Raw genomic sequence first — 15,680 nt, 5'->3', positions numbered from 1 at the left:
ACAAAACCATGTATTTCAACTAAGCAATAATTTAGGTAGTTTAAACTTCCATTTTCTAAATTACAGCTGGTCTAGAGTATGAAGCAATGTTTGCAGAATTTACCAAAGCACATGGTCTTTCAAAAGCATTTTGTGTTGGTAGATTTTCAGATCATATTTAAACATTTTTCTTCTGAAATGAGAGACGTGCTACACCATGTTTATGAGTTACAAATTCTTGCAGATTAAGGAAAAACTGATACAAGTCTTAACTATAGATTCTAGCAATAATTAATGTTAACAAATAGCAAAAGACTATCGGGTGAGCATTCCTCCTTTGAATAATATCAATTATAACTCTTTGTAACAAATGCAATTCCTACGGTAAGTGATATCTTCACGATACATCTTTAGACAATCCTTTTTTTAAGGAGTGTCACTCTCAGTAGCTGCATTCTGTGTAATTTAGTGCTGTTAGATGCTTTCATGTCACATGGTTATAGCTAGGTAGATTAATAGGAAGTTCTATCTGGAAATTTCTTTCCTGTTATTGTTCTCCCTGAGCAGTTGATGGCTAAGTTAATTCTCTTTAGTTTTGTCATGCACTAAAGCACATATTGCCAAGCTATGATAAGCTTTACACAGGGAAAAAAAAAAAAAAGGAAAAAAAAATGGGGTGGGGGGAGCCCTAGTGTCCATCAAAGTCTTAAACTTGCATTTTAAAGTTTGGCCTGACCTGATGTGCCATTCAAAAAGCTTCAAAAGATTATTTTTTCTTAAAGAAAGGTTCAATATGTCCCGAGGCTATCGGTTTTGAGTTAAACTGGGTGAAGTAGAAATATTTTACTCATCAGCTTTGCAGTCACAGAGTTTGCCTCAGCTAGAACAAAACTGCTGAGGCATTTAGAGAAAATTAACCCCCCATCCTGGCAGCCAGATGTGACTGGTTTCTGATGAATGCACATGAGTGGGCTGAAAAATCAAGAGACTGTGAAATTCCTGTCAGGTCCATACAGTGCAGAATGGGCTATTGACTGCTTTCTATATTTCCCTCCATCATTCTTCTTGAACACTGCCATTAATTTCCTCTCCTACTCTGACTTGGGATTTTATTTTTTTTTTCATCCTCCCCCTTCCTCCTTTTTTTGCCTCTGTCCCCCCCTCCCACCCCCCGGCTCCCGTTCCAGCTGTGTGTGCTGCAGAGCAGGATGCGCAGGGCGCTGGCGGCGTACTTGAGCCAGCGCGGGCTCTACGGCCAGGCTGGGCTGGCGAGGATCCAGGCAGCCTCTCAGGAGAATGCTCAGAAAATATTAGCTGTGCAGGTAGGTGATTGCAGGGAAGTAGGAAAGATCATTCTGATCTAGATTGAAAAGCAAATGATGGGTAGTGTGATGAAGCATTAAAACCATATCCCATCAGAGTTTTATAAATTTTTAACCTCTTTAATAAACTGGAATTGCATGAAGGATGAATTCAGTAAGTTAGCACATATACCATGCATAGTTTGGGGGAAGAAAAAAAAAAGAAAAAAAAAAAAGGAAGATTAAATTTATTTTTCACGAACCTTTGAAAAGATTATTATAAATATATTGGATATAAATATTTGAAACACAGAGCGGCATTAGTATAGCTGCTCAGTTGTTTTAGAAAATGTTATTCCATCCTGTTTTGTGCAAATATTATTTCCATGGTAAACAATATTGCCATTTTCACTGTATTCATATTTAATTTCTTTAGCATGGGACTGTTTTTAGAAATACCATACCTTCCCAGCTCTGTTATATGATAACTTTTCCTTATTTGTAAAGAAGCAATGTTATGGAGTTACAAGATTTAAGAAATGGTTTCCAGACATGTATTGTTTTTCATTTTATGACTTGTTCCCTAGGTATATATATTTACTAAGAAAAATAACTATTATATAATATATGGTTTGAATATTCTTGTTCTTTTTGTCTTGTGCAATGGTCTTATTCACATTTCTGTAAAGCCACTCCTTTCAATCTCTTCCAATAGTTAATCGCCATAACCAGATGGCGTTTGTGAAGAGTTTTTAAAAGACTTCAATCAAAAAATTCTTTGGATTTATTCCTTGCAAAAGAAGTTATGTTGATGATGAAGCTTTAGTGCAGCATGTTCTTATAAACCTTGATTTGTGATTTTTAACGCTCAGGATTTGTTGTATGATTGTGCAAGCAATATTATTAAATTTTAATATTATACAGTTGCACTTCCCAGTTAATATCTGAGGCATTAAAGTAAAAGCTAAGTTTGAATAAGTTCTTGAAGTCCATTAAACCGCACCAACATCATGTTCAGTTTTCAGAATTTCACTAAGGGATAGAGAGGATTTTTATTTTAAAATTCCAGTTTTCCATATATGCTCTACTGCTATAAAAGATGTAGAAAAAAATGTCATATTAAAATCAGAAATTCAAGAAAAAATAATTACAATAAAAATATACTCACATTTTGTACACAATTATTTGAAATACTTTCTTAGTTTTATGGACTTGTTTTTGTGTTGTATTTGTTAAATATTGCATGAACTGTGTGCTAGTGAAGACAGGTAAGTGGAGAATTACACTTTTTTCATTCAAATTTCTCATTTAGCATTTGAAAAACTGGAAAAGCTCCTTTTTCATTTTTGCTGTGGGGTAGCCATGATGAATTCTGTTCTCTCCTGTGTTCAACTACTCCAATAGTGAGTGAAGAAAAAAGGTGATTGATGTTCAGCCTAAAGCTCATGAATAATAACAGGGACATAGAACCCACAGGTGGCAGCTGGTTTCCTCACATATGAATCTTTACATTAGTCTAATGTTACACACTATTTTAATGGATGTACTATGAACCTCACATATCATTGAACATCATGTCAATAACTAGTCCATATTTTAATTAATTAGTTTTTTAGAAGTCCTTCACCTTAGCATAATTTTTTCCACGTATGTCTTTCATGCTGAGAAGCTATGTCTGTAAATCTTGTCTTCATGAGTGACCCATCTAATGATAGAGGTGGATCTAAGTTAAGCTTTAAGACATAAAGCCCTGCAACATTTAGGGGTGTTCAGAGCTGAATAGCTCAGACCTACCAGAGACAACATTTTTTTCAAAGTCTGGAAAAAATTCTACTCCCTGCCCACTTTCATTATCTGCGGCATCTGTTTCTGACAAAGGTTCTGGTATTCTAAAGTTCTTGCTATGTTTCCATGCAGTTTGCATGGAAATAACTTACCATTAAAACAAGGAAAGGATATAAAATTAAAATGCAAACTAGTTCAGCTATGAGCAATTACCAAGGTATTTGGAAGAGTATTTCCACTCAGAAAGCATGATATTTTTATATTTTAGACGTTTTGGCAATGATTTATTTAAATATGGACCCGTGTCTTTACTTTATCTGTGTCACTGTTGGACCAGCCTATCCTTCTCGTAAATAAGTTCTTACCCTGATGGCATTCAGCATGGTGGCAGGCACTTCCAAAATAACATGACAGCCATTCCTCTTCCTTCCTTTCCTCTCAGCAAGAAATACACTTTTCTTGCTGTTGTTTCTTGTGTCCGTCTCACATTAACATGTGAGGCTGAGGACCTGCTGTGCTGAGCTGCATGAGAGTGTGCAGCATGGAGGTGATTTCGGCTCATGAGCGCTTGTGTTCCAGCAGCTACATTGACTAGAGCAAACAGGAGCAGGTGAATCACAAAGGAAGAGTGAATTAGGAGAGGCAGTAGATACAGTACATTGACTGCCTAAGTGTTTTCTAATATTTTAGAGAAGCCATGACCTGGGTGAGATCCAAAGAGAGGCTTAAAAGTAGATAATGCAGGGTTGTTGTTCTTTTTTCTTTTCTTTTTTTTTTTTCTTTTAACCTTTCCAGCAGGTACTTTTTAACCAGTAACACTCTCCAGTTACACACAGTGGCAGAGTTTGGGGAAAACTGTGATGTGAAAATCAAGAGCTGCCTCAGACTGGAAGACAGATTGCACCAGTGTTTCCTCTGCTAAGCCTACTTTCAAAAGTCTAGGCTTTCCCTCCCATTGCTTCCAACAGTTGAGATGGACCATAGTACCTGTAAGACTTTGTGGTTCAGAGGGAATAACCATGGCCTAGATGAGACCATGACAGTGCCAAGGACATTAGTGAGGAGGATGTTTGCAGTAACAGGTATCAGTGGAGTTAGTCATCAACGAAAACAAAACAAAATAAAAAGCAAAACCTTAGGTGGGATCCCACTTAATAACAAAGTCCTTTAGTTAATGATAACTTGGAAAAACAAAGCAAAACAGAACAAAGCAAAAGGTTATTGCAATTAAATCTCCCTAAAAGTAATTAAGTTTAAAATGTAGTTACATTAATAGTAGAACTTCACAATGATGGCAAGTTCCTTTGATGTCTGTGTCTCAAAATTATTTCAGAAAGAATTTGATGTAGTACCAGTACCAATTTCTATCAGCACCAAACTGGGCATCAGTGCCAGAGGTTTGCCATTGGTCATTCTCCCTGCTAGTTAAGCATGGGTCTGAGCTTGCTCTTAATTGCAGGCTTCCCTCTCTGTCACACTGCTAACATGTGCCCTTGGCTAAGCTAAGGCTAATATCGGATTCTGTGCACATGCAATTTGGAGGTATTGGGAAGACAAAATATGCTACTTTGTCTGTGAAGCTATCATCCAGAAGTAAGCCTGGCAAGCGATGGAAAACAAAGGCGCCATCAGCCTGTCACATTCCTGACTTCAAGCCCTCTCCTGCACACTTAGCTTCACTGCGTGGAGGAAGGAGGGATGAGAGGAAGCACACAGCTTGCAAACACTTTCCAAATCTGGAGGTCTGCTTACCAACCTTAAATTGGTAACTGTACTAAACTGAATGGGAGTGCTCAGGATTAGTGCAATGCGGGCACTGTGTCCCCAGCAGCACACAGCAACTTGGAGGATGCTGCAGTACCCAGAAGAGTCACTGCCTTAAATGTCCTAGGGACTGCTTTTTTGCTTTGCTATGCTTAGGGTGGAAAAAGCAGTGTCCCTCCTTGGCTATACGTCCAGCTTTAGCACTGGCTGTACACGTTTTTGGTCTGCTTTTCCCCACCCAGCAGCAGTCCCTTTATCAGGAAACCATAACCAGAACACACCAGCTTCTAAATGCACCTCCTTTTAGATCTCTGTTCCGAGTAAGAAACCCCAAAACCATTATTTTGTATGTAGGAGAAAGTAATACAGCTGAGTATATGCTCACTCTTGCTGTGATTGTGTGACTGAAGGGAAGACATACCATCCAAAGTGTCAACAATATGAGTGTGAACCAAGAAGGCAGAATTATGGGAGCCAACCTGTATTAAACATTAGCTTCTACTTTCTTTATGCTAAGGGTCAGTAGTCTATATTGTACATAGTGGCATTAACAGATTTTTTTTTAAACAAAATGCCATTTTAATATTTATAAAGCTCCTTTTATTTCAATCATTTAGACTTTTAAATATATATTCCCTGATTTTAACATGATTCTTACAGTTATTATTTTTTTTCAATATTTATTATTTGAATTGGAATTAAGAATGGTCAACTGAGGATCCATATGTTTAGTGAGTATATTTCTGGTGGAAAAATAAAATAAAATCTAGCAATTAAATTGCAATATTATAAAAAAGGATAAGAAATTCTTCCAAAGGAATACTAAATAATAAATAAGTTGGCAATCAAATCAACTTCTAGAGCAGAGATCAATGGCTGAAATTATTTATACTTTCAATTTTGGTTCTTCATCTATTTTATTTTTGTAGAGCAAAGCGCAGGGCTTTACTTAGGCAAGAGTATTTCATCTTATGCTCGACCTTTTTCCAAGCAGTCTCAAGTTTTAAGAATTCCTTTACTACTGCCTGATTGCAACTTCATTCTGGGAAGTTTATATGTATGCCTAATGTCTCTGATAAGAAACTTTGTTTTTATCATGACAGTAAAAGTTCTATGAGCTCCACTGTAGATTATACTGATTCTTCAAGGAGAGGAGCAAAGACTATTGCTGAAGTCAGTGACAGTTGTCTTCAAATAAAAGCTTCATGGAGATTTTGTCTTGTTGGGGTTTGAAGAAATGTGACAGAGCAACATGGGGAAAATTTCATCATCACAGTAGGTGCTGTCCATATTCTATAGTTTGCTGGAGGACTTCAGTCCTCAGAAATCTTTCTGCAATACAGTCTTAATCCATCAGTAAATAATAAAAGTAACTTATTTAGTTTAAGAAACTTGAGAAAAATAAATAAAACCTTTTCTCCCAGAAGTGCATGGGCAAGGTATTTGTTCAGTCAGTGACTTTAGTTTTCCCAATAACGTTTTGGAGTTTCAATAACTTGGCTCTTGAGTAAGTTCAATTAGCTATCTAATTGCAAAAATGATATATGATGGCAGATGTAGCTTTATTTAGGATTGTGACTGGACTTTAACCCTGACAGTCTTCAATTTAGTTCATCATTTTAGATGATTTATCTTGACTATTGTTCTGTCAAAATTATTTTGGGAGCTAAAATGCTACCAAAAATATTGTAGTTTTAAGTATTTATTTATTTATTTATTTATTTATTCTGGTGGTAGCACCACAAATGTACCATTTTAACCTGTACAAGATTATTGGCTTAATTTTTAATATATCTGACCTTAGTCAGCCACTCACACTGGTGTAACGTGGTATGAAAATAAAACATCAGGATTTAGAGTTCAGAAACTTCTTTGCTGGAAGTGTTTTTTACCCATTTTGATTAAGTGGAAATTGCTTCATAAGACACAAAGGATCTGAAAGATCAGACCACAGACTGTCATTTTAACTCCAGAATACTTTCATTTTTTATAAGTTTTCCACAACTTTACACAACTTCATTGATTAACCTGAAATCCTTAAAAACCTTTTGGCTAAATTTTAAGCTGTTATTGTTTAAAATAGTTCCACTGTATTGAAATATGCTAGTTTACACTAGAAAAGAGTTTTGATCTATTTTAGATAGTCTTCATTTGAACAATTTTTGAAGAAATTCCCTGAGAAAGGACAATTTTTATCTAAGGTTTTTAGACTTTGCTGATCTACAGAGGACATCTCTGTGGATATCTCTGTGCATACATACTATGTCTTACCTGAGGAAACGTTTTCCTAAATCTGCAAAATTCACATGGTGTTCATGGCTCCCTGTTCTACTTCCATGTAGGAAGAGAGTGCAGTTCCACTAGGGCCAGGAAACATTATAATGCTGCTTATTACAGGCAGAGTCTATCCTTTTTTTTTTTTTTTTTTTTGAAAACCACTCATTCTTAACTTGCTTCTTATATGTCAGATGGTAGTCAGTTTAAGTACATCTTTTGTTCTCTAACTTATTAACACAGGTGTGTTATGGTGTCCCCCAGGGCTGATGCTCTTCAAAATCTATGCTCTCTCTTTTATTTTTCTCTGTTATGGGTTGAGTTATCACCATTTATGCTGATTACACTCAGTTGTATCTTTTTTGCCTGCTGATTTCACTTTAGCAGTCTTGCTGTTTCTGCCTTGTCTTGGAGACATATGGGGTTAGATGACAGATAACTTTTCTTGAGGGGACATAACTACACACCTTTTAATTAATTCTAAGCTTTTGTACTTAGTCACATTTATTCATAGTAAACATTTACAATTTTGAAGTTAAATTTTGCTGGTTTTATTATACATCTATGAAATATTTATTTTGTACTGTTACAGGGGAATTGAGACCAACAAGGCAGCTATTTCTGCTTCTGCTCATGGTAGTGATGTTTCTGAGCAGAAGAATTTGTTACTTGATCAATAGGTTTCTCAATAAACATGAAAATCAACATCCAGTATATAGTTTCTAAAAATACATGGTTTTCCTCTGACTCCCTTATGAATTTTGGATTGTAACACCTGAAATTATTCAAAATTTGATATAATATTTTATTTCAATCTTTAATTTTTTTTTGGTAGATTTTTGTAGATTCAATTGATGACCCTGACAAGCATCCACCAAAATATTTGAATTTACTTATCATGTATGTGTAGTGACAAATACGACTGCCATGGAATAGACACGAAAATGTTCATAACCATGTATTTGTTTTTGCATGGTGAGAGGGAATCCTCTAGTGAAGGAGTGGAAAGTAATCTCAAAATAAGCCCAATTCCAAAAAAACCCAGGTATAGTCTGTTGATTTCCTTGTCTTATTTTCATGATCTGTCATTTTACTTATCACATAGCAAAATTTTGGTGTCTTTATTATGACATCACTTCCATTTCACTATTGAAGTGTACATTTCATTTGACACAACATTTAATTGTATGTGCCACTTAAACCTCATAGCACCTTGCTTCTTGTGCTCTACATCAATACTTTATTTTTCAAAGCATCATGTCCAAAGACTAATGTAACCTCAAACATTTTCACACATGCACAGGAACACCTAGAGAGACCTTAACTGGCTGCCTCTTCTGTGGCTTCACTTGAAAGTTTCAGTAGGTGAAGTAAATGGGATGGGAATGAAATCACTTAGAAATTAGAATGACACCTAAAAGCTGTAGTGTATAGCAGCGAATAAATAAATAAATAATAGGACATTTGTGTTTACCAGACCAGAATCACCACCTGAAGGATATTCTGCTGAAAACCTGTCGGTGATGGAGGCTAGAAGATGGTCTCTGGAAACACACAAACTGTTCTCATATTTTTAAGATTAGTCTGAGCAAGATTATTGTTGTGATGAGTTATTTAGCTTGCTTGCAATATATTGATATATATATATGTGTGTATGTGTGTGTGCTGTGTGAGTGCAGAAATATGTAGCAGTGTTTTGAGTACTAAAAATTGTGACCTAGCAAAAAATGGAACAATAACATCTAAGGATAGAACAATAAGATCTAGGATATTTATTTTTAAATTTCTTTTAAAAGAAGAGTTCCTATGAGCTACATTTCTTCACTATTCGGAACCACTTACTAGAGTGCGTCCCTCATATATTACCAGAATAGTTATACTTGTCCACACTCTTACTCTTTCTAACTTCCAAACACAGATACGCTGTAACTTAAAACATGCTGACTAATGGAAAGCTATAGACAACATTTTTTAATAATGAAATACGTGGTTACAGATTTAAAAGATTCCTACATGTAACTTGGTATCTAACTCTTGATGAAATGACTACACAATCTTCATTTCCCATTGAGCACAAATTATTCTCCAATTAAAGAGAATTAGAATTCATAAATGTAGTCTATGAATTCATATTCATTCCACTTGCAATTCTGATAACTTACATTTGTGGGCCAAACACACAAAACTGCAGTCACATCTGAAGAACTGAAAAACCTAAAATCTCTGCTGTTTTTATTGTCAGCAGGACAACTCAAATCAGTAGATCCTAAAAGACAAGAAGACAGAAACTCTGTGACTCCCAGCTTCTTAAAAATTGATCCACTGGGAGATGTCACTGTGACAGTAGTCTTTAAATCTCAGATTATTTTCCGTATACCCTGGCAAAGTGATTCAGAAATTTAGTTTAAAACTTGATGAAATAAAAATTTGATGAAACACTGGATCATGTATTGTGAAGTTTTCAAATAACATTGAAGTAGTTATGCTTGGTGTCTTTTCCAGAACCTGAAAACTACTCTATTACTTTTTCCTGAAGTAGCATAAAATTTAAGTATTGAATTAAATAACTAGAATCTTTATTGAAGTGTTTATACACAATAATTTAAATAAACTGTAACAAATAAATAGAATCAAAGAATCTTAGAACATTCTGAGTTGGAAGGGGCCCACAGGAATTATTGAGTCCAGTTCCTGAATAAATAAAATACAAGTATTTATATATTTAAAATATTTAAAATGTGTAAAGAAATAAAGTTTAATGGATCCTATGAAAGGGAATACTTGGCAGCTTTCAAAATATGGAATGCTGTCAGCCCTATCTACAGTTCAGGGTAGTCTTTCCTATTACACAAAAATAAGTTGAAGTAGTTCAAACAGCAGTACTTCACAATACAGCAATAATTAATTCAAGGTTTTCCTTCCTTCCTAGTGAAATGTATAGGAATCCTTGACTCTCTTTGCAAAGTTTTGCTGTGTTGGTTTGAGTAGATGTGTTATTAGATTATATCCTTTTATATCCAGGACAATATGGGAAAGTGCATACTCAACCAAAATCTCCTTAAAGTATTTTATTATAGCTTTGTGAAAACTATATATATATTTTTTTTCTTTTTTTTTCCAGAGAAGTGCAATCATTTCTCATCAATAATATTATTTTTCCAATTCATGTTTTCTCCTGATTTGAAGCAACAATGCTGAATAGCAGGAAAGACGTAGTTTTCTTAAACACAGTCTAGACAAGAGAAAATATAGTTTGAATGCGCTATATGTTTCCATCAGCTTAACTGATAGATACCTATATAAGAATAGAGGGATCAAGTTTCTAAATAGTTCAATTTAATACAAAAAGCTGTGGTTTTGAGGCATTTGTGCTAAAATAACTATACATATTGTGATATTGGCTTCAAGCTTAATGCCAAGATATACATAATACTGAATCTCTATTGCTCATGAACCTCTCTTTTGAGAATTTGGCCCAAAATGACAAACCTCTTAAAGATAACTTGGATCATAAGATTCCTTTTGTAAGCTAAGTGAGAATGATTGTGATTCCATTCAAAATAAATGGTATGAATGACAAGAGAATGCAGCAATAAGCCAAGTAAGATGGCTATTTAGTTGTTATGTGTCAAAAAGAAAAGGAAGTGTCACTTTTTAGACTTGCTTTTCCAGCAATTGACAGAAGCCTTCAGCGTATAATTAAGAAAGGTTAAAGTCCATTTTACAAGGACAAGATTAAGGAAGATTAAGGATTTACAAAGTTATAATTTTGCCAAATAAACAAATACTTAGCTCTGGTTTTGTGAGTAATAAATAAATAAATAAATACATTTCTTTATCCAGTACACTGAGTAAAGAATCAGAGAAATGACATTTTAAATTAATGATTCAACCTCGCAACATCACTTTGGGCTATCTGAAGTTGAGTAACCTCCTTCTACCCATTTTAAACATATATCAAAACACAAGTTTAATGATGAACTGTTTACATGTTGAAAGCTCCTTTTTGGCAGCTCTTCTGTTTTTGTCGTTACCTGAATTAATTATGGTAGTTCAGAACATCTCTAGTAAACATGCTGATATATCATAGATTATAAACTCATCTGCTGAACTCTTAACCACCATTGCAAAGTAGATTATTTTATTTAAAGACAGCAGTTTAAAAATTTAGACATTTAATTTAATTATCCTCTCCCAGAAGTATAAGAAGAAATCAGAGTCATAGTGTGAATAGCATTATACTTGTATAAGAGAACTTACAGGAGCATTTTTGCCTCAAACTCAATAATTTTGGTTATAATCACTAACTATGTTTTTGTTTTACAGCAACAGTATGATTTGGAAAAAGAATAAAATTGCTTTTAAAGTACAAAAATAATTATGAACCACTTGAAATGTAATGTCTGTATTTTATTTCTCATCAGAATTCATTAGTGTGTAACATCAATAATTTAGCCCATCATTTGCCAACACTGACTTGGCTCAGTAGTTCAATCATGTAACCCTGTAAACTCACTTTCCATTAAAATGAATGTTGCTGACAAAGGATAACTAAAGAGATACTTCATTTATTAGCTAAAGAGATACTTCATTTATCAACATTTTTAAATTAGGAGTTTGGGACCACAGACACTTAGCTGGATAAATTATTCAAAGGAATCTTTGCATTAGGCCTAAAGATGTTTGTAGAATCAAATACAATGTTATCCAGAATTATAACTGCCTTTCATTTGTGTAACATGTAATTCACAGTATACTATTCCAGAAACCAACAGAGCCACCTGCAGAGAATCAAATGACCTACCAGAATGAAATCCTGACTGTCATGTACAAAATTATAAAATGTGTAATAGTTATCCCATATTTTGATTGACTCAATCAAGCATTTCCCACAGAAAACTCCTATAAGGAACTTCTTGCAACAGGCACTGTAATCTCCCAAAGTTGCATCTGTGGTATTAAATATTCTACATTATTTTACTATAAGCAGTGTCTTCAAAACCACTCATTATCTTCTCCAAATACATCCTTTAAAAACATTCAGGTTTTAATATGAAACATATCAGCATATCAGCTGATATGAAACATATCAGCTTGTGGCTTCTCCAGCCTTTTTCCTAAACACCTATTCTTTTTTACCTGGTTTAATTTTCCAAACTTCAACCTATTATTAATTATTATTATTATTATTATTATTATTATTATTATTATTATTATTATTATATTTATTTTGCTGGCATATTACAATTATTTTATTCCTCAGTTATGAACAAAATAGAAACCTCTCAGATCGTGTCTTTTGATGGTGTCTCTCTGATGGACTGAGAAACCAGTTCCTTCCTGAGGACAAATCAGTAAACATCTGTCATAGGCCCAACATAACAGGACTGTCATTTGACCGTGTACTCAAAGGGCTGATGCTGGTGGTATGGAAGGAAACAATTAAATCTGTAAGCAGAAAGTACATAAAGATGTTACGATACCAGTTTGTTGCAAAATGAGACATCACTATCATCCCATTTATTCTTTTCTTTGCATTGGTGATATTCTTAACCTAGAAACAGGAACTACTCCTTCTTTTGAGCAAAGTTCCAAGTAAATTGTGTTACAGTCACTGTGCTCACAGGTTGTTGCAATGCATTCTTAGCATACTCCAGGCTGAGAAGTAAAGGGTGGCGTTTAGGTCTTTGTTTCCAACCATTCTCATGGGTATTTTTGAAAAGGGAGTGAGATATATAAGGCTCGTTAGAGCTGTGCCAGAGAGAACAATGTCAGGGCCGGGGGAGAAGGCAATGGCCCAGCTGAAGTGCATCTACACTAATGCACGCAGCATGGGCAACAAACAGGAGGAGCTGGAAGCCATTGTGCAGCAGGCTAGCTATGACTTGGTTGCCATCACTGAAACGTGGTGGGACCACTCCCATGACTGGAGTGCTGCAATGACTGGCTATAGGCTCTTCAAAAGGGATAGGCAGCACAGAAGGGGTGGTGGTGTGGCTGTCTATATTACAGAGTGTTTTGATGTTGTGGAACTTGAGACTGAGTCTGGGAATGGTAAGGTTGAGTCCCTATGGGTTAGGATCGGCAGGAAGGCCAACAAGGCGAGCATCCTGGTGGGGGTCTGTTACAGACCACCAAACCAGGATAAGGAGACAGATGAGGAATTCTACAGACAGCTGGCAAAAGTTGTGAAATTATCAGCTCTTGTCCTCGTGGGGGAATTCAATTTCCCAGACATATCCCGGACATGCAATACAGCTCAGAGGAAGCAGTCTAGGAGGTTTCTGGAGAGCTTGGAAGATAGTTTCCTGATGCAGCTAGTTAGTGAGCCTACCAGGGGAGGTGCCCTGCTGGACCTTCTGTTCACAAACAGAGAAGGACTGGTGGGAGATGCGGTAGTTTAGGGCTGTCTTGGGCAGAGTGACTATGAAATGGTAGAGTTCTCTATTCTTGGAGAAGTCAGGAGGGGGACCAGTAAAATTGCTGTCTTGGACTTCTGGAAGGCAGACTTTGAGCTGTTCAGGACACTGGTTGGCAGAGTCCCTTGGGAGGCAGTTCTGAAGGGCAGAGGAGTCCAGGATGGCTAGGCACTCCTCAGGAAGGAAATCTTAATGGCTCATGGTCTGTCCCCACATGCCCAAAGATGAGCCAGCATGGAAGAAGACTGGCCTGGCTGAACAGAGAGTTGTGGCTAGAGCTTAGGAAAAAAAGAGGGTTTCTGATCTTTGGAAAAGAGGGCAGGCCACTCAGAAGGATTGTAAGGATGTGTAGGGACAAAATTAGAAGGCCAAAGCTCATCTGGAGCTCAATCTGGCTACTGGTGTTAAAGATAACAGAAAATGTTTTTATATATACTTTTAAATGAAAAGGGGGACTAAGGAGAATCTCCATCCTTTACTGGATGCAGGGGAAAACTTAGTGACGAGAGATGAGAAAAAGGCTGAGGTGCTTAATGTCTTCTTTGTCTCAGTCTTTAACAGCAAGACCAGTTGTTCTCTAGATACCCAGTACCCTGAGCTGGTGGAACGGGATGGGGAGCAGGATGTAGCCCTCACAATCCATGAGGAAACGGTTGGTGACCTGCACTTAGATGTGCGTAAGTCGATGGGCCGGATGGGATCCACCCGAGGGTACTGAGAGAACTGGAGGAAGAGCTGGCCAAGCCGCTTTCCATCATTTATCGGCAGTCCTGGCTATAAGCGGAGGTCCCAGTCGACTGGCGGCTAGCAAATGTGACGCCCATCTACAAGAAGGGCCGGAAGGTAGACCTGGGGAACTATAGGCCTGTTAGTCTGACCTCAGTGCCAGGGAAGCTCATGGAGCAGATTATCTTGGGTGCCATCACGCAGCATTTGCAAGGCAAGCAGGAGATCAGGTCCAGTCAGCATGGGTTTATGAAAGGCAGGTCCTGCTTGACAAACCTGATCTCCTTCTATGACAAAGTGACGCGCTTGGTGGATGAGAGAAAGGCTGTGGATGTGGTCTACCTTGACTTCAGTAAGGCTTTTGACACCATTTCCCGCAGCATTCTCCTCGTGAAACTGGCTGCTCTTGGCTTGGACTGGCGTACGCTTCATTGGGTTAGAAACTGGCTGGTTAGCCGGGCCCAAAGAGTTGTGGTGAATGGAGTTAAATCCAGTTGGAGGCCGGTCACTGGTGGAGTCCCCCAGGGCTCAGTACTGGGGCCAGTTCTCTTTAATATCTTTATCGATGATCTGGATGAGGGGATTGAGTGCACCCTCAGTAACTTTGCAGATGACACCAAGTTAGGTTCATGTGTCGATTTCCTCGAGGGTAGGAAGGCTCTGCAGGAGAATCTGGATAGGCTGGACCGATGGGCTGAGGCCAACTGTATGAGGTTCAACAAGGCCAAGTGCCAGGTCCTGCACCTGGGGCACAACAGCCCCAAGCAGCGCTATGGGCTGGAAGATGAGTGGTTAGAAAGCTGCCTGGCAGAGAAGGACCTGGGAGTATTGGTTGATAATTGGCTGAATATGAGCCAGCAGTGTGCTCAGGTGGCCAAGAAGGCCAACAGCAACCTGGCTTGCATAAGACACAGTGTGGCCAGCAGGTCTAGGGAAGTGATTGTCCCCCTGTACTCAGCTCTGGTTAGGCTGCACCTTGAGTACTGCGTTCAGTTTTTGGCCCCTCGCTACAAGAACAACATTGAGGTGCTCGAGCGAGTCCAGAGAAGGGCAACAAAGCTGGTGAGGGGTCTGGAGAACAAGTCTTACGAGGAGCAGCTGAGGGAGCTGGGATTGTTCAGCCTGGAGGAGGCTCAGGGGCGACCTTATCGCACTATACAGGTACCTTAAAGGAGGCTGTAGCGAGGTGGGGGTTGGTCTATTTTCCCACGTGCCTGGTGACACGACAAGGGGGAATGGGCTAAAGTTGCGCCAGGGGAGGTTTAGGTTGGATGTTAGGAAGAACTTCTTTACGGAAAGGGTTGTTAGGCATTGGAATAGGCTGCCCAGGGAAGTGGTTGAGTCACCATCCCTGGAGGTTTTTAAAAGATGTTTAGATGTAGAGCTTAGTGATATGGTTTAGTGGAGGATTTGTTAGTGTTAGGTCAGAGGT

At 37.5% G+C, this 15,680-nt stretch overlaps 1 protein-coding gene across 7 annotated transcripts in view; it reads left to right on the top strand.

Annotated features, from left to right (window-relative positions):
- The window catches only part of CCDC178 (coiled-coil domain containing 178), a 181,039-nt gene that overhangs the window by 163,662 nt on the left and 1,697 nt on the right, over window positions 1-15,680 (top strand). For 6 of the 7 annotated variants that reach the window (XM_048049361.2, XM_048049356.2, XM_066992901.1 and 3 more), the window contains one exon: window positions 1,167-1,301. The exons of the other annotated variant lie outside the window; for it this stretch is intronic. In XM_048049361.2, the coding sequence (XP_047905318.2) occupies window positions 1,167-1,301 (135 nt within the window). The remainder of the gene's footprint in view (window positions 1-1,166; window positions 1,302-15,680) is intronic. 7 annotated transcript variants of the gene reach the window in all.

The sequence above is a fragment of the Anser cygnoides genome, chromosome 2, assembly GCF_040182565.1.
Source record: "Anser cygnoides isolate HZ-2024a breed goose chromosome 2, Taihu_goose_T2T_genome, whole genome shotgun sequence".
Lineage (NCBI taxonomy): Eukaryota > Metazoa > Chordata > Aves > Anseriformes > Anatidae > Anser > Anser cygnoides.
This window is presented reverse-complemented; position numbering and strand designations above follow the sequence as displayed.